The sequence below is a fragment of the Mycteria americana genome, chromosome 5 (assembly GCF_035582795.1).
Source record: "Mycteria americana isolate JAX WOST 10 ecotype Jacksonville Zoo and Gardens chromosome 5, USCA_MyAme_1.0, whole genome shotgun sequence".
NCBI classification, from domain to species: domain Eukaryota; kingdom Metazoa; phylum Chordata; class Aves; order Ciconiiformes; family Ciconiidae; genus Mycteria; species Mycteria americana.
In genome coordinates, this window is record NC_134369.1 from 16,253,727 (window position 1) to 16,273,024 (window position 19,298).

At 37.1% G+C, this 19,298-nt stretch overlaps 1 protein-coding gene across 1 annotated transcript in view; it reads left to right on the forward strand.

Annotated features, from left to right (window-relative positions):
- OTOG (otogelin) overlaps positions 1 to 19,298 on the forward strand; it is a 108,956-nt gene that overhangs the window by 22,208 nt on the left and 67,450 nt on the right. Inside the window, exons 15-23 of the mRNA XM_075502231.1 lie at positions 246 to 391; positions 6,924 to 7,056; positions 8,062 to 8,239; positions 10,080 to 10,204; positions 11,672 to 11,884; positions 13,433 to 13,598; positions 14,119 to 14,193; positions 17,598 to 17,641; positions 18,829 to 18,982. Coding sequence (XP_075358346.1) covers positions 246 to 391; positions 6,924 to 7,056; positions 8,062 to 8,239; positions 10,080 to 10,204; positions 11,672 to 11,884; positions 13,433 to 13,598; positions 14,119 to 14,193; positions 17,598 to 17,641; positions 18,829 to 18,982 — 1,234 coding nt within the window. The remainder of the gene's footprint in view (positions 1 to 245; positions 392 to 6,923; positions 7,057 to 8,061; positions 8,240 to 10,079; positions 10,205 to 11,671; positions 11,885 to 13,432; positions 13,599 to 14,118; positions 14,194 to 17,597; positions 17,642 to 18,828; positions 18,983 to 19,298) is intronic.

Consider the following 19,298-nt stretch of genomic DNA (forward strand, 5'->3'; position numbering starts at 1 on the left):
GTTATTGCCTCCTTCTGGGGGAAGAATTGTTTAGGTATCCTGGCCTGGCATCAGGTAGGAACTCCATAACAAAAGCAAGGATAAGGTTCAGTTCCTAACTGTGTTCTAGTACCTGGTTATAATATGAATACAATTTTCTAAATTACAGCATGTATCAGAGTGTATGAACTCTACAGCAGTAATAACTGTTGAGAGTACACTGTCTTTTCTACATACTTAAATGCATTATTTGTTATGTTTGTCAGCTGAATGCTCAGTTTCAGGAGACATTCATTTCATGACCTTTGATGGGCGCAAATATACTTTCCAAGCTACCTGCCAATATATTTTAGCAAAAAGCCGTACATCTGGAGCATTTACAATATCCTTGCAAAATGCTCCTTGTGGACAGGTAAGGCTTAGAACCTTCTTATATGTTTATATCCTGAAGGGTTTATTAATCAGGGGTGGGGAGTGGAGGGGTGGGTGTGGGTAGGGGAGGGGGGAAGTAATAAAAAACCCCAAACCTACCTGCAATTAAATATATTAAAATTAACCAGTAACAACAATTTTCCTTAATGATGAAATAGTTGAACAACAGTGTAGAGACAGTCTGTACATAAATTCTCATGTTTGCTTGTGATAAATAGAAAAGATTATGCTAGCATTCTGATTCAGTGTTCACTGAGGTCATTCAGTAGCGTATGGTGGTTCATGCAGCAAACCCTGGACGATGACTTGTTTTCTTGAGTTTTCTTAGTATATCTTTGTGAATTTGAAGCCAGCACAAAAGAAGCCTACTGCTTATTACTGCTTGAAGGAAGAATGACTTTTTTGTGCCATGAATATAGATTTCTCTTTCAGCTTTGTTCTTGCAGCTTAAAATTCACTTTTACTTACATTCATATGAAAAGCTTTGGATAGCTTTTGGGATGGCGCTCTCGGATTTGGGTATAGGTATGCATCGGTGTTACTGTTGTTAAGTTGGTATCCTGTACAATTGATTTCAGCCAAACATGCATGTGCATGTATATAGCTGATGCTAAGGGTACTCCTACTTTGTATTTGAAAGTTTCTGATACTGTACACAGAAGTCACCAAATATTTAATCTGCTTTATGTCCAAGACCCATTCTCTTTCCTTCGTTGTTGTGTATGTGTATTTCTGAGCGTGTATTACAATGTTGTACGTGTGAGGTATGGAACACTGATAAGATATTCATTACAGCATTTCTTTCTTATTACAGTCTTGATAGGTCTTGTAATTTTGAGGCAGTTAAGGCAAGTTAGAATAGATCTTATACATAGGTGGTGTGAGAAGTATAGTTGACTGACTTGAGCTGTTTTCTGGAGTTGGGCTTTTCTCACTGACTTTGAGTTCTACACATGCACATAAAGGCAGAATTTGGCCCACATTTGTATTAGGGTCCTAATGCTACTGTGCATGCCTACTTACTAAGCTGCTGGACTTGCTGTAGGAACAAGATGTTAAACTTTATATCTTGGCCAGATTTATGTTCTGTCTCCAGTGGTCTTGTGTAATGATTTTTACCTAGGAGCAACTGTATGGATATTTGAAGTGTATATAGACTTAAATGTGACTCTTTTTGCCATATTTCTAGACGACCTACTGTATCTTAGGTCCAGATTTTCGTTCTTAGCATGATGAGCTTCCATATTGTTGCGGTTACATACTTTGCATAAAATCAGATTTAGCACCATTACTTTTTACTTCTGTGGAGGTAACTACTTACACTTCATTATAGTAGTTTTCCTTTGTGTTCTAAATAAATGTGTGATTCTATAAGTTCTTTTACGTTAATGATCGCATTAATTCTTCTCTGCAGCTTATATTGTTCATGCACTTTGAGATTTCCTTGGGAAGAAAAATGGTCATATAAGTTGTCATGCAACAATTTCTAAAGGCATATTTCAGTAAAGTCTTTTTGTACTTGTGCACTAAAACCTACTTCTCTGTATGACAGAGAAGACCTTTAAGCAGGAGGAAGTCATATTAAAGCGGCTGCCACAAGTTTATTATAATAGAAATGATTTATTTGCAATCCAGGTAAGAGATGGGAGACTGAGTGCATAGAGTCCCCTTCTCATCTCGGTGATAAACGTTAAGAGGTAAGAAAAATAGCTTAACTGGGTAGAGACCAAATATATTTTCCAACTGGATGGTCCACAAGTAAATGTCCCACTATTTCTTCTATGGTTCCTAGGAGAAGTGTATAAGGACATCAGGTGAGGTATGTGACAGGGCATAGAAGTTACCAGTGTTGAAAAAGTGGATTCCTGTGTTGTGAATATGACTGCTTTATTATGCTCCAATAGCCTCTAGCTCCTTGAGGTAGAAGAGTTACAGTGGGGGCTGTGAAATGAGATCTTGGTGAGGTCATGCACACTAAAAAAACTTCTACGCTTTAACTTCTGTGTGCATCGTCCTTTGGGTTGGGAAGAATCTGGTGATCCTGCTAGTATTTCCTGTTTATAGGAAGATTGAGACTGTTTCAAGATGCAATATATCTGATTGTTGCTATGATTCGCCACTTCAAGTGTGTATTTGACTTAGCTTATTCCAATTTTAATGAGTTTAGCTGGCTTCATTCTGCACTAACCTTGGGATCCTGAGGAGTTGATTAAGTCAGTATCATGATCTAGAAGAAAAAAAATAGAATAGTTGTGAAACACAACATAAACATAGGCATTCAACAGAGGCATAAATCTGTTCAGTCAGCATAATATTCTCAGAACTTTGCAGAGTCCAAGAAGCTTGAGAAAGGTGGTTGTATATTGAAGTTGTCTCCTATACTGTATGGTTGAAGATAAGCAAAGAGGATCCCCAAAGAAACACTCTAGGCAACTTTTTTTATCAAATGAAAGTTGAGGCATGATGCACATTCTTGCAGAAGCCCACAGTGAGATACCTTTCAGCCTGACCTGTTGAAAAGCCCATCAATGGACTAGAGGTCTGGAGCAAATATCTGCTATGGTAATGTGCAGGATATGTATTGTGGGTCTCGTTCCCTTTTGTGTTACAGATTACTTACTTCTGTGCAAAACAGACAGAAACGTGCCTTTCTATTTAGTTGTGGTGATGCTCTTGTTGTAGAAAGTTATAATCAAATTAGTTGGCTTTCTGCAGTACTTGTGAGACTGCAAAGAGCCTTGCAGTAATTCTTGCAGCTTCTTCACCCTGACTTAGGGACTTTGCTTAATGTGTCTCTGTGTCCAAGTGGTTTGTAGATAAAAAAACCAGATTCTCTTGGCTTTTACTACATGTTGGGCTTCATATTTCGCCTAGCCTTGGAAAAAGCTAGCCTGATCAGTCCTTAATAGGTGTAGACTTTTACAGATGTTTGAGTGAAGCATTCTGGACATTAACAGCCAGGTGGGTGATCAGAGGCTTATCTGCTGCCCATGTTCCAGGGCTAAGTGCTGCTGATTTAATTATCAATGTACAAGTGGTGAGAGTGTAGTGAGAACAGTTTGTGTACTATAATGCAGGAATGTGGGGCTTCAGTGCAGCTATTCAAGTATCTAACTATCAACTAGCTGGTACTACTTGGCAGATGAGCTTCTTTAGAGTTCCCTAGGCACCATCCATTATCTTTTTCCCATTTATAAAAATTAATGAATTGAAATTGGAAGCTAAAAGATTGTAGTGCAAAATCTCGTATTCCTTGATGGTTTGAGATTTTGTGTGCTTTTTTAAAAAAAAATACACCTTATCAGTCCCATCTCATTCAAGCAGATTAAAAAATGTAGAAAGAAAATACCTGGGTAGATATTAGCTCTCTGAATCACAAAGAATCCAGTCATCTAGAGCCTTAGAGCTGGTGACATAAGCAGTCATCAGGCAACAAGTTATTTCAAAATGATGTGAAATTTTGTTTAAGCACTTTTTGGAAGGAGAATCAGTCGAGTGATCAGCACAGCTTAACCTTATCTGAGTTTCAGGTGACAACCTCACTGGCTTTGTAGTTTGTATGATGAGAAGGTCTTCTGAATATGGAAATTTTTTTTAAGTGTCTAGTGAGAGAAATGGCCATTCCTGTGAAAACACCTGCTGAAAGTTGGCAGGGGCAGTGCTGTGAAAGAAGCCATTCATTGGAACAGAGAATAATTGTCAGGCAGAATTTCGCCTTTAGTTTCAGCATGAAGGAATAAAAAGCTTTTGTCAATATTGTGTAGTAATGTATATACTATGGAGGGTTGTTCTCTTGGCTCTGGTCTGCTATGCGTACCAGCTGGTATTCTTTTATTTTCAGCTTTTTAAAAGGTGGACAAAATTGTCAATTTATAGCCACTGCTGCTGAATGATACACACAGAAACCTAATTTCTTAGTAAAGAGGCAAGACAAGATAAGCTACAAGAGCATGGCTTCACAATGCAGATATGTCTTCACCATCAGTCCAGGAGAGCTCGTTGAGCTGGTAAAATATCTCCAGTTATTTTTATAATTTGCTACCTTTAAGTTTCATTTTATCCTTTCAGCTGTTGGTGAAAGATCACTGTTGCACTATTATTTAGAGACAGGGAAATTCTGAGTGTAGTTTGTAATCTTTACACACCACTGTGTGTACTTGTGTGTCCATGGTACTTGAAAGACTGACAGGTGATGTGCTCTGTGCTAGTTCAGCATCTGTCAAAGCCACATGGTAGTGTTCAGAGATCCTTGCAGCTCTAGTAATTGTTTTCAACGAGTAGGGCAACATTTGCCCTGAATTAGACAAGTCCCGGTGAAAGTCAGTGAGAGTTGGATAGAAGTGTAAATCTTTGAACTGAGCATCCTAATCTGTTTGTACTGTGAATGGTGCTATTCACAGTATAATATTGCTGTTAGTGCGACCGTCCAAAGGTAGGGATATTTTAACTAAATCTTGTTCAGTGCCTCTTTCAGCACTGAAGATGCTTAACACTTTACTATTTCATCATCAGTTATGCCTTCACTGTAGGCAGTGGTACTGGAAAGTGCAGTCTCCTGCACCTCTGCTGGACATTTCTGGGCTGCAGCTCAGGGCCAGATCCAATCAATGAGAAATTTCCTGCAGTGAGACCTAGGCTGCTCTTTGACCAAGTGATTTCAGACATGTCTGTTTATCTTTTGGTATATAAGACATTATGAGACATTGAAGATGCATAATCCAGATGAGAGTAAAATGAACAAATAGTGTGCCAAAAGTGACTGGACCCAATTTTTGTCATTGTTCTTGAATACCTTTTAAATGGTTACAAGGTCTTGCAGTGAAGGAGGCTGAACAGAAGAAACAGCAGTTGGGTGCTTCCCCCTTTCCTCTGTAGATGGCAGGGAATAGACAGTCTCTTAACTTTATCCAGTCACATTAAGCAAATGTAAATAAGCTGATGTCTCAGAAGCTATAGTAAAGAGATTTGAGTATAGCAGGAGTGGCAGAAACTTAATTCCTTCCTAGAGCAAAGAGAAAGTAGAAGGTGGACTGTGATTCTGATGTCTTTCAGCATGTAGCAAGGTGAATTACAGGATGCTGGCATGGTAAAGTTCAAGTCATCTCTCGATCCACCTCTGTGGCTGATTCCCTGTGATAGAACATTTTTCTTTTTAAAAAATTAAGCAGTGATCAAATTCATTCTGTTAAGAAAAATCTGGTAATCTCCTGTGATTAATAAGCATGCTTTAATAGGCATTCTTTCCCTATTGGCATAAAAGCCAAAGTACCTGTAGTTATTCTGAAAGGTGGAAGTCCTGGCCTGGAAACTTTGATAGGAACTGAGTAGTGTTAATTATCTGTCTGGCTAGTTTCCATGTTGTTTAGTACAGGTGTATTTGTTACTGTGATATGTTGAAAACATTTAATAGGCTTCAGACTTGTTCTGCTTTCCACCTGTGTGGTATGGTGTCTAGTCAAAGATCACTACAGTAACATAAAACATGCAAGGAATATTAAGTAGTTTGGGACTTCATTTAGGTACCAGCCAGTTTCAGGACTTGCTTGATTCTTGACCTTTAAGCCGTTGTGAAATTTTCTTGTGTAGGCCATGTAGCTTCTTTATGTTGTGAAACTTTAGCACATGAGTCTCAATACTTTGGTTTTTTAGCATTTCAGTCAGTTGCTTTTGGTAATGTTGACAATTAAGTCCCACTGAAGAGGGTCAGTGTAGGTAACGTAGATGAGGTTGATCTAGGATTTTTTTGGAGCATGTTTCATTCAGACTGAAATGCAGTATTCCTTCTCATGTTTTTTCTATATAACGTTTTGACTTAGAGAACTGAAATGGAAATAAGAATAAGCAATGGTAGTAACAATAAGCAAGTTGGGCCAGTTGGATGTTGTGATATTGTATGCTGTCACGATGCTGCCTTTCTTTCATCAGTATTCATCCAGGGAGCTTATGAACATACTCCACAACTCCTCTCAGGAATAATGAACTTAAATGCTGTTTTAAATAATGATTCACAAGATGCTTCTGTCTTGCATTACTGTTTGCCTTTAGAAGAATTTTGTATCTCAAATATGCTTTAAAAGAACCAGGGTAATCAGAACACTTTAAAGTAAAGATTCGGATTTCTGTGCACTGCTATGTGGATAATGCAGCTTTATTTTTGAGCATTAACGCAACCTCAATGGGTCTTTAATCAGGGGGTCTCATGAATTGCAGGTGTCTTTGTACTAAGCTATGTAAAAATTGTTTAAGTTTCTCTTTCCAAATCCCACTTTTGAGCTGTATTTGCATAACAGGTTAGCATTATTTTTTGACATACATGTGAAATAATTCAAAAAAACTAAGTTTTCTTACTTAGCTGTAAAGCTGTATGTTTTACAAGTGCACTCTGCTAAGAAGCAAGATACAACTGAAAATTTTCAATTCCCCACTAATTATAGCTTTACTTGCACTCTTATTTAACATTTGTCCTACTTAATTTTTTTTTTTTTTTTAATTTATTTTGCTCTTACTTGTAGAACCAGGATGGATCATGTATCCAATCAATCAGCCTTATTCTTAAGCAGGACCCCAAGAGGCAAGTGACTCTGACTCATTCAGGAGATGTTTTGGTATATGACCAATACAAAATTAACCTGCCTTATGTGGATGGTAAGGAATAATATATAAGCATATAACTCCTACCAAGCACTAAAGCAGTATTTTAATGGCATGTGTATGTTGTGATACTGTCAATATTGCTAATGTACTGAAGTGGTATGTTGTTAATATCGACGTTGTTAATTTTTTATGAAACGTTTCACAAATTAACTGTTGATGTACTTTTTGCACTAATGGTAGGAGTTGTACAGTAACTGTATTGGGCTAGTGTCCCTTATGTTAAGATTACGTTCTGTCTCTAACAAGTCCAAATGCCATCCCTCACATTTACAAGGTTGGTTAGTTCTTTTCTGAGGGAAAATTCTTTTTTCTGATTCTTGAACTGAGTAATTTATTTTCCCTTTTTAGTAAGCAACTTGACTAAGTATAAGTGGAAGGAGCCCTCTTGTCCCTTACAGATAAGCTACAGGTTTTCAGACAAAAAATTTCTTTTGTTTCTTTTTCTTTTTGCTTTGATGAGTTTTTAAATCTCTCCCTCTGGAATATATTACCAAGTATTCTACATATGAATGTATGGCTGTGTTCTGTGAGATTTAATGTTAGATTCAATGAGAGCTTTATATACAAATCATTAGTACATTTGATGTCTGTAGGGCCTTGGCTCTTTGGGAATTTCCCAGAAAAGGCTTTAATACAGGAAGAACATTGCTGATGTTAGGATTAGGTTGTCTAAAATAAATGGTCTGCAATGTTATCTGCAATGTTTATGTCTTTAAATTGATTTGCTTTTAGTTAACCTTTATGAATATTCCAGTGAACTCTGGATGCATTTTTAAAGTGTGGTGACTGTCATAAGTTTCTTGTTTTCTTCTTTAAAGCCTGAATCAATGTAACATTTCATGAGAAATCAATGATTAGGGGAAAATAGGGTCTTAATAGGAAAAATGTAACACATAAAAATGATATAAAACAAAAACAGTGAAATTACAAGAAACAAAATGCAAATTACAAGCAGGTTTCCTTTGCCTTTCAACAATCTCTGTTTTTACTCACCAGAGTTATTTGAAATACGGAAACTCTCCTCTGTATTTCTTCAAGTGAAGACACACATTGGATTACAGATACTGTATGACAGAGAAGGACTGAGGCTTTACCTTCAAGCTGATGGACGGTGGAAAGAGGATACTGTGGGCCTTTGTGGAACCTTCAATGGAAATATGGAGGACGATTTTTTGTATGAATAGCTGCAAGATTTCTATTTCCCAGTATATGAATATCTACAATTAGAGTGGTAGATCAAGTGTGTACTGAAGCTGAATGGATAGATACCAAGAATAATTTATTTTGAAGTTTTGTGTTAGTGAGATAGATAGTAGGTTTTAGTTTGCTAATAGAAAATATGTAACTTCAACTATAGGATATCAAGCCAGGTTTTGCTTAAAATATTTTAATACAAAAATACAGTGAAATATATTTGACTCATAAGTGCTAGTTTATCTGAAAAGTTTTGTCCAAAATATGGAGTGGTCTATAAAGGGACTTTCTGCCTCCCTACAAGCCTCTTTATCTCTTTCCAGCTCCTATTTTCTGTTGCAAGTTCTAATCTGCTCTCTCTGACAGAGACTCCATTATTCAGTGTCTGCATGCCAGCAACAGGAATTGGCTGTTGCCTGAGCTTCGCTTCGTTGTGCTGCAGTGAAAGGTGGTCAGAGCTGCCTGAGCATCACAGTCAAGATTGCTGTTTGTCCAGCTGCTTTGCAGCATGTTTCCTACAGATACTAAAGAACAAATTTGCTTCCAGAGGATTGAGCAGCCTAGCAGAACTGGAAGAAGGAGAACATGAATTTAGACCATGACAGAATATTTCTTTGATCAAGAAAAAACCCAAAGAGTAGGAGAACTTCTTTCTCTCAAAACAGTTGGAATTTTTAAAATCAAAACTAATAGAAAAATGGGAGAACTTTCCATAATAGTTCCCATTTAAAAACACACACACACATATACAAATATTCTAGTGGATTTTTGAACAATTCCTATCTTAAAGATTAAAAAGTATTATCAGAATATTGTTTATAATGAGACTAGGAAATACATAGACAGGATCTGAATGAAGAGATTATTTATATAAAACTACTTCAAATATTTCTCTGTTTGAAGCAAGTTTTGTAGTATACTTTTGATGACAGTCTTTTGGACTTGTTCTCAAATAAGCGAGAAGTTGTTCAATAGTTGATTTTTGTGAAAAAGCCCTTAAGGTACAGGAAATTATTAATTGTGCTGAGACATGACCCAAACCATAATGTGCAAGCATCTTGACATATACACAAAACATCTGATCCACACCAGATTTGGGAGACTTGCCATAGACGGTGTCTTTTGCAACACCTCCATCCCCAGCTACTTTACCAGAAGTAATACTACTGGTTGAATGCCTGATGCAATCTTTTCCCTAGAGTGTAACATCCGATATTTAAATGCACAGTTTTGATCTTTCTCCCTATACAATATTAATGTGCCTTGGCTATTTAGATCGAAGTCTTTCTGTCTGTCAGCTTCTGCTGCCCCTCTGCTTACCTGGGCCTCATGGATTCAATTGCTTTTGCAGTTACATCTCTGGACCCTTGGATTTCTGTTCCTTCCTCTTTCTTGCAGGGACTGGAGAGCCTGGAAAGTCAGCTACCCAGGAAGAGACAGGAAATTATAGGTAGAGGAGAGATAAAAATAGATCAGGTATCACTGAGGAGGCAGAAGTATAAATAAGAGAGTGCAGACTTTTAGGACAGTGGTGCTCCCTCCTCTCTTGTTAAAATGGAACGTGGTCTGTTTTGATCTGTCCTTCCTTACAAAGTATCTAATGGCTCTAGAGCACATCTTCTGTTTCGTTTCTGGGCCTTTGCCTGGAAAGAAAGAGTTGAGTCCTGAAACTTCAGCTGACAGTGCTTTACGGGAGAGTGCATGAGAATATGGAACAGTGGAAGGGGAGCTTGAGTCAGCTCTGCTGAAGGGGGTGGTAGAACTGAGACCATTCTGTAAATTCACTGTATCTTTTGTGACTGACTTCTGTTTTGTAAAAGATCTCCAGCTGGAGTAACTGAAAGCACTCCAGAGCTGTTTGGAAACACATGGAAAACTTCATCGGCGTGCATTCTTGTGCATGATAGTTCACAACTGGATCCGTGTGATATTCATCTGCAGGCAGGTGGGCAGTGAAGGTCTATTGTTATTGACAAATGCATTTCTACTTATTATTTTTGTGCTGATTTTTCTAGTTGGATCAGGTGAAGTAATAACCAGTCCTACCCACTGGAAAAATTAATACTTACAGGTAGCATTTGTTGAGTTCAATCCTGTAACAAATCATGTAGTGTATTGTTTAAGAGATAGCCTGCAAGTATCCCCCTTTTTATTTCTGGTTTGCAGTTACAATGTGTTAAGTTAGACATGTATTAAAGGTTGGTAGTATGTCTAGTATTGGTGATGCTGCTGGTTAAGATGGAGACTCAAAAGTATTGCAATATTCATCTTTGAAAATACTAGAAAAATGAAGCATTTGGTTTAGTTGTCTGCTATGGAGGAGAATGAGTAGGAGAAAGATACTTATGCACTGCCAGCCTTTAGATTCAGCTGAAAGGGTCCGGCTGCGGAAAGATGCTGGTGGCTAATGCCATGAGGACTACAGATGGTCACTAAGACATCCTTTAATAATGATAAACTTTGTAGAGTTATATCCATTTCACAGTTCCTACCACTTCTTGTCTTGGATTCTACACACTTTTAGGCAAGATACAGAGGTAAAACATTGATTAAGGTTTTGCCTGTAATTTCAGCAGTGCTAGGAAATCATCATGTCTCCTGCTACAACATCATCCCGTCTTTTGGGTATCTATACAACGTGCAGCTCTAAGAACCTATATTCTTGGCAATGCGTTTGGACATGAATGTAGAAAAAAGTGGCCTGTACAAGAAGTCAGAAATTCTGGAAAAGGAATTTTGAAGTCCTAGTTTATGTATGTCTCTTATTTTGTGGGAAATACAAGTTTATCTCTTTCTGGGTATGCTAATATAGCATATTATTTCTTTTGACCACTATTGCACATTTGTTTAATGCATTCAGAATTAAGATATTCAGATGACTGCTGTGTTTGGAGCTTCTTATGTAACTACTTGATACTGCTCTTGTTCTCCTGTGTGATAGCGCTACCCCAAGCTAGCAGCTCTGCGTGTGGTTGCAGGTTTATGCAACTGAAACAATGGGTAACAGGTTATTCTTTAAAATACTGACCTATTGAAGTAGTTACTGGGAATGACTTAAACTGAAGAGATATGTAATCCTGTGTGTTTATGAAATGCACTGGGTAGTGTGTAGCATCTGTTGCCTAACCCATATCCATGAATCTGCTTAAAAATAGGAGACTGTATGTAGGCACTGTCTGCGTATTGTAAAGTTTTCCAAATGCCTTAAAATCATTCCCAGAACACGTTCAAAACTATGAGCAGCTAACTTCTTTTCTGTCCTTCCATACAGTTATATAGACATCAAAGATAGAAAGATATATATGGCAGTAGTATATAACCATGATCAGTTGCACTGTATAGAAGACAATTTTTATTCCAGGTCTTTTTAAACTCCCTCACTGAAACAGTGTTTAATCTGTTATTTCTATAGCCTCTTATGCAGCAGAAGCTTGTAGCATCCTTACGAAAGAACTTTTTGCTCCATGCTACCCCTATTTGAGTCCTGTTCCCTATTTTGAGCAGTGCAGAAGAGACACTTGTAAATGTGGACAGATTTGTTTTTGCTCTGCTCTGGCCCATTATGCTCATCATTGCCGAAGATTTGGAATTGTAATAGATTTCAGAGGAGGTGTCCCAGACTGTGGTGAGTTGCCTTTCACTTCTAATCTTAAATAATTACTATTTGAGGACTTTAGAATGATAGTCAGAAAATAAAATTAAATTAATATAATCTTTTAAATGAGGAGAGGATTAATTCTAGCATGATCTTTTGTGTACAGGACGAGGTTCTTTTTTTCTCAAGACAGAATTAGTACCAGTATTTTTAGAGGATTGTTCCTTTATAGTTGGCTTTCTTTACTTCTTTTGACTTAAGATGCAAAGATTTTTTGAAGTAGTTGGAGGGCTTCAAATGTGTACAGAATTAAAAATATGCCTATATCTCTTATGGCTTTTGGGTATGGCTCATACCCGTATTGATGCTATTCATGAGCCGCGTAAATAGATTGTTCTTTTCCTTGTAGATGCTAGGTTTATCTAGTTCTTTAAATGAATTAAATGAAAAATGATGGTGATGTATTTAGGAGTTTTAGCTGGATTACTGTCAACTTCTGCTGTCTGACAATCTCTGTTAGCTTATTCTCTTACTATCAGTGATGCTGAAATAAGTGTAGAGTGTTGGTATTGATATTTAATTTAAAATGAATGAAAGAATACAGGTAATGTAGAGATAGCCAAAGGTGAAATCTGTTATCTGCTCTATAAAGCCTTACAAGTAGAGGAGTGGGATAATATTATTATATTCTTCAGTTTATATGAACTTTTAGGGATGCAAAAGATGTTGATAGGACTTCTCGTCTACATTTTTCAAAACTATAGAATTGGAAACCCTATGAAAGAACCCTAAACTGACACCCCTGATGTATTTAACATCTGGTAGTTTTCATCACATCATGTAATTATCCATGTTGTAATGCATGATAAAGAGGATTTTGGAAAGTTGGTCCAGCTTAAGTATCTCAGGCTGGAGTATCTGTATGTATAACTGAAAAGACTGGCTTGCTTGCAGTCATTATGGCATGAATGGCTGTGTCCACTCTGACTGAATGAATCATTCAAACCATTTCATTTTGTTTTCCTTTTCTAGAAGCAAGTATAGTTTTCTTAGAATATATTTTAAAAGTCATGCTTGTAGGGTTTAAAATATGTGAATCTTTTTAATATTTCAAGAACTTATGATCTTTTTTTTAAGCAGAACTTTACAGGAGATACATATATATATATATATATATATATATATATAAAAGAGAACTTAAGCTCGTATTGTGCAACATCTGCAAAGTACACACATTTTATTTATTGCTTTTAATGTTTTCTTTTAAGATGCTGTGCATTTCCCAAAGCCTGTGCACAAGAGCCAAGCATTTTCAGAGTTAGAGGAAAAAAAGCTTCAACTGTTTGGTTTCCCCAGTGTAAATCTGGATTAACTGCGATGATCAACTTCATTGTACTTGTTATTACTGCAGATTTACGTCTGTGTAGTTTACACAGCATAGTGCCAAGATAGCAATTTTAGTGGAATTTAATGTGATTGGGAATGAAAGAATAGAGATGTTTATCAGAAAACTGTTGGGAGTCTCTTGCACTGTAGTCTCTTGCACTGTAATTTGAGAGATTTGTTTCATTTGGACAGCTCTTTCATGTGAAGATACAAAGGAGTACAGTACTTGTGTATCTACCTGTGGCAGGACCTGCCAAGCACTGTCTGTGCCAGAGACATGCAGCAGTGATTGTGTTGAAGGCTGTGCTTGTCCCTCTGGAATGTACTTGAATTCCAAGACTGAACGATGTGTACAGAGGTAGGTAAGGTTGCAATTCTGATAGTCACCCCCACTATTTTAGACCACTGCATTTGCAAGTCAGAGTGAAAAGCTAATAAATATGTAACCTTGTAGATATTATGCATCTGTAAACTTGGTGGGATCTTAGAATTATACAGAACCTATATGTTGATCAAAACCAGCTTTTTTATAATACTGACACTCATCCAACATCACCAAAGCTAGTTGTTACATATTGTCTGTTTTTTGGCATATAAGAGATATAAAAGGTGTCTATTGTTGTGTAGAGGTTCTGATTTGGTTTCAAATGTGCTCAAGTTATATGGCAGTATTGAGATCAATTTCTTGTATTTTAAAAAAAAAAAACCAACCCACACAAAACCAAAACACCACAAAACCCCCACCCAACCAATCAAAAAACCTCACCAAAACCAACAAAGCAACCAATTGAACTTTGAACAGCAATTAAGTCAATGGGAATTTACTTTCTTCCTTCAGTTTGAGTTAATCACGGTTACATGTTTTTCCTCTGCTGCAGAAATGAATGCCCGTGTTATTTTCAAGGAATTGACTATCCCCCTGGAGAAAATGTTATGACATCTTTGGGCAAATGGTAAGATACAAAACTGTTTTTTCACTTGACTAAATAGTGTCTCTTTTTTAAGAATTCTTTCAAACCATTCTGGCTAGCCTGTTGGGTTTTGTGGTGTTGTTTTTGATGTTGTTTTGGTATTTTTTAAATTGAAACATACAGAATAAACCCACATCAGTTTTCTGTGCATGTTTGCACAGAGGTTCTTTGGAACTTAAGTTTTCAGGCTGCTGTGCTTATAATCCAATATACTGAAGTGCAAAGCAGAGAGAAAAGCTGCTATAATTTTGTAGATCCATACTCATGTGGAGAGCTCCAGAAAACCCCAGAGATTTCCTGACTGTCCATTCAAGTCTGTTCAGCTAGACCTTCATTGCTATTCTCCTTCCCTATACCAGATTGTAAATCCATTTATGAAGAATAATTACAAATCTGTCTTCCACTAGTATAGAATCAGTATAAAAAAGCAGTGTGGCTTTATCAGCTAAGAAACAACACAAATAACTGTCAGCTGCAGCCAAAGGTAATAAGCATCTCTATTATTGTTCCTTACATTTAGCATTTGTTCTTGTCCTCTTGCTCTTCCATTTGCGTCATTATAGTCATAACATTAAAGAAGAAAACTTGTTAAACTATTCTGGCTGCTGCCAGATGCATCCTTTTCAATAGTTAGTTCTGTCTAGAGAAGGTTAAATAATGTGGACAACAAGTTCTGTAAAAAAACAAGCTTTCAGAATTCTTTATCTTGAAGTAATGTTTGAGCTCTCACTGCCTGTATCAGTTGTTACAGCACTTAATTAAAAGCAGAACAGACCAAATCATGTCTGTGATAGATCAGCGTAATACTTTGGTTTGTTGTAAAGGCCATATAAGAGATTAATATTGTCAGACACCTATTGCAATAGGGACACTTAGTAAACACACACTCATTCTCACTCTCACTCTTGTCAGCAGCCTAGTGTCCATAAATACTGATCATTATAAATTTATATCTTCATCGTCAAGTTAGCTCATCTTTACTTTAGGGCAGATTCCCTGGGGAGTACCAGGCAACCCATTCTGCATATGGGGCTGTGCAAAGTCTGGGTGCACTGTTGCCTGCTTTCCTAGATATTTTTGTTCACGGAGCATGTGCCAGACAGCACTGGCAGTCATGGGAAGGGGCTTCTGGTAGATTCTTTGATTTGTTTCCTTTCATCCTTCTTCTCAAGGGTCTAGTTTAGCTAATTATGCTAAGCACTATGATAGATATTTGGCTGAATGCACACTGATCATGTGATCATCCACAAATGCATTTTTTTAGAAATGGCGACAGGTGAAAATCATCTTTCCATCTATTTCAGTGGAGTTATTTGGGATCTGGCAGCTTATGTTTCATGTGAATGTTAATTAAAATAGGTCTACTGATTTACAACTACTAGTCTTTGAGATAAAATAAGAGATCTGTGTTTCCTATTTAGTCATGACTTTTGCTTGCTGTGTTTTAACAAGGCTGTATACAGATCTGTTGAGAGGAAAGCCTTTCAAGCATAGAGGTACAAACTGGTCAGCTCCTCTGAATTACCTTGTGCTAAGTAATACATTAGGAATCATGTTAGGACTATATGTGTGGATGAACTGGAAAAAAATACAATGTATTTTTTTACCTGTCACTGTGTTTTTATTAGAAACAATTATGATCTTTATTATGCTCTCTCCATCCTTTTTCTTCTCAAGTGCTTCCTGTTTGGAACTTCCACTTTCAAACCGGAATTTCTTCTCATGTTTGTCTATGGAGTAGCCTTTCTGCTCTGTTGTTTTCAACCATTTCTTTAAAATATTTTCAATTTGGTACTGACATTATGTCAGCATTTGAATTGCCTCCCTATCTGATACTGCTTTGCCTGTTGGCTAGTTATACTGTGAGGTTCTTGAGCTAGGACACTTTTCCTGCAGTGCTCTGGGGTACATGCACAACTCCAAACATGACAGCAGACTGCCTGTAGCACATACAGAATTTGATTCTGAATCTGCTGACTAGCAGTAGGTGTACTGGGGACGTCTTAGCCATTGCAAAAGAATGGCAGAATAGTGCTGGAGTTCATGGGCTCAGGTTCTCCAGTGAAGCACAGGACCTGAAATGAAGCCAGTGCTGCTACATTTTTTCCTGACTAAGAGTTGCTATCAGATCTGCTACCATTTTATAAAAGTACTGGACTATTTTGGCTGGAATTAGACAGGAGCAGACAGTATTATGTTGCTCAGTGCTTCCCTGCATACAATATCATGTTAGGGCTCAGTTTTATGCAGTTTGTTTCTTTGCTGAACTGCGTCATGTAGGGGAAACGTGTCGCGTTTGTTCCTGTCTGGGTAATATTTTGCATATGTGAATGGGTATACATACCACAAGCTTTATGATAGCACTAAGTTAAAATTTTTATTTTGAATCTTGATTGGCAGAGAGTTGTTCAAATTTTTGTAGGTTCTGATTATGAACTGTAGTTTCAGTTGGTTCTGATAATAGTCACAGTAGGTTGCTATTCCAGATTCCTATCGTATTGCTGAAGCAAAATTAGTTTGAGACAGCATGAAGATAAAAATTAGCAACTGCATCACTGTTTCCTCCTATGAGCCAAGAACACTAAAATTATTGAAACATTTGTTTTGTTATAAATGAGATAGAAAATTCATGATATTGTGAGATGTTTTCAGATGGGTAGTTTGTTCATGATCCATGTTAGGAGCAGTTGAGAAAAAGGTTAAGTTATCGATCTACTGTTACTATGTTTTGCTTGGGGAAAAGTCACTCCAGTTCAGTACAAAAAATGGTTGCAGTCACAATAGCTTGTGATTGTATTATATTCAACATTGGGGTTTTACCTTCAACTGTGGTATAACCTAAGAAATGTTGATATTGTCAAGATTTTAACATAAACTAATAGCTTGCATCTCAGCAGAGTTCTAAGCTGATGGTGAGAAAAATGGAGCATTTATAATAGTGTTAAGAATGTTCATATAAGAGTACATACCCAGAGCTTGCTGTAAAATATACGTATGTGTGTTTAGGGTTTGGTTTTGTTTTGCTGCTATTGCTTATTGCATTTTTGTTTTAGATAATGATGATTCTGTTATGTACAGGGCTTGCTTTATTCTTACTGCACTGAAGTCTTTGGGAGCAGTATAGTGGTGTATTCCTGTATGTATTTTTATGTCAGCCCAGGCATTTTAACTCATAGTAACATGCAGAAAGCAAAAGTTTGAGGTGTAATTAATATTCTCTATGTGTTAAGGCAATGCACACTTTATCCACAGTTCTAATGTTCAATGCAAACATTTAGGCAGTTATTTTGTATTGATTTATACTGCATGCTTCATTATTACACAGAAAACATTAATATTTTAGATCTTCCTGGCTCTCATTACATCTTCATGTATTTTTATTGCAGCTATTGCAGGGATGGAGTAATGAATTGTGATAACAACATAATAGGTGAGTAAAGAGAGAGAGGGAAGAGATACTTCAAGTCTAATGAATATGTATCCTCCAATTTCTGTGGAACCCCTTGTCTGTAGTAGAAGATTGTGCAATATGTACAAGTGAATAACTTGCAGGAGGGAATCCATAATTTAGGAATTATATATTTGTGTGATTGAAAGAAAGGCTGGTGCAAAGCAGCAGCGTAACTGTCCAAAATACTGTTAAATCGGAGCAACTTTTTTTTCCCCAGTGCTTTAAAATACTAAATTTTTTTTAGATCACTAATGTAAATAAGCTTAGCTGTATGACAAACAGCAGAACTTCAGTAGGACAAACAAAGGTTAGTTTTTCCCCATAAAACATGGTTGTAGGAACTGAACCCTAGCAGTAATTTTTCACAGGTATTTTTTCTTTTCCTCCACAAACCCTGAGTAACTGAAATATGAAAAAATAATATTTCTTTTGTCATACTTAAGCAAAAGAATGTAACAAGTGCTTTTTCTATTACAGTATATTTTATATGTTATTAAGTATCATGGTCCATACTCTTGTTATGATGCTCCTTTTACTTCAGTGAGAAAGACTTTTACTTGAGTAAGAATTGCCAACTCTTTGGCCTTTAGCAGAAATCTATTCACCATGCACTTGAAGGTGGTGGTTGTACTGATTTGATAGTTATCCAGAACCTCTCTCCCTAATAAATAAATAAACAAATCCCAGCAACCAACCAAAACCACTTTAAAACACTGCCACTCCTTCAGACACTTCTGTTACATATACACAGCATGCTCAGTGCAACCCAAAAGTAATTGTGCAACAGAGTTGTTTGTTTGTAGTCAGTGGCTCCAGCATGGAAAGTCACATCTAGCTCTCAAACCTTTTCTTGATGCTTCTTGCTTTCTGTTTCTCTGTTGGTGTAGTACTTTGCATTTCTGTTTTGGAGGGCTGATTCCTGACTAACTGTTTAGAAGATCATGTCCCTTACTAAACGAATGTGTTCATTTCAGTATTTTGTGTGAGATTTATAGGGGTTCTATGAGGTTAACTATGCTCAGGAGAGACAGGCAATTGGATGTTACTGGTGTTACTGGATGTTAGACTTTTGTGTTACATATGCTCAATCTAGATCTGTTGCACACCTTTATGGGATACAAAATTTCAGGTGTGAAGACTAATGTGTTTGTTAATTTTTCCCCCAGCACACAGCTGCCCAGTGGGACAGATTTATGTTAACTGCAGTAATCCACAAGTTGATCCTGAACTCAGCAGAGAGAGAACTTGTGAGAATCAGCTGCTAAACCTCACTTTCTCAGCACACCTTCCCTGTGTTTCGGGTTGTGTCTGCCCACCAAGGTGAGTATGGACAGATTTGCATCTTTTGATGCACAAACATAGATGACTACCTTCAGTAGCATTGAGTAATTAATTCTGCTGAGGACATGCCACATTTCTCCTTGGAGAATTCAAGGTGTCAAGGTGTGAGCATCCAACTTGTGAAGGCTTACCACACAGCAATATGGGCTGTTGAAGGCATAAGAAATGGTAAACCAAGAGACAGGTGGAGACAAAGGTCTAATACCTCACAATAATAAAAACAAAATAACAGGAATGTAGAAAGGGCATTGAAATAATTTGATCCAATCCCTCTACTACAGCAGAATTGCATTTA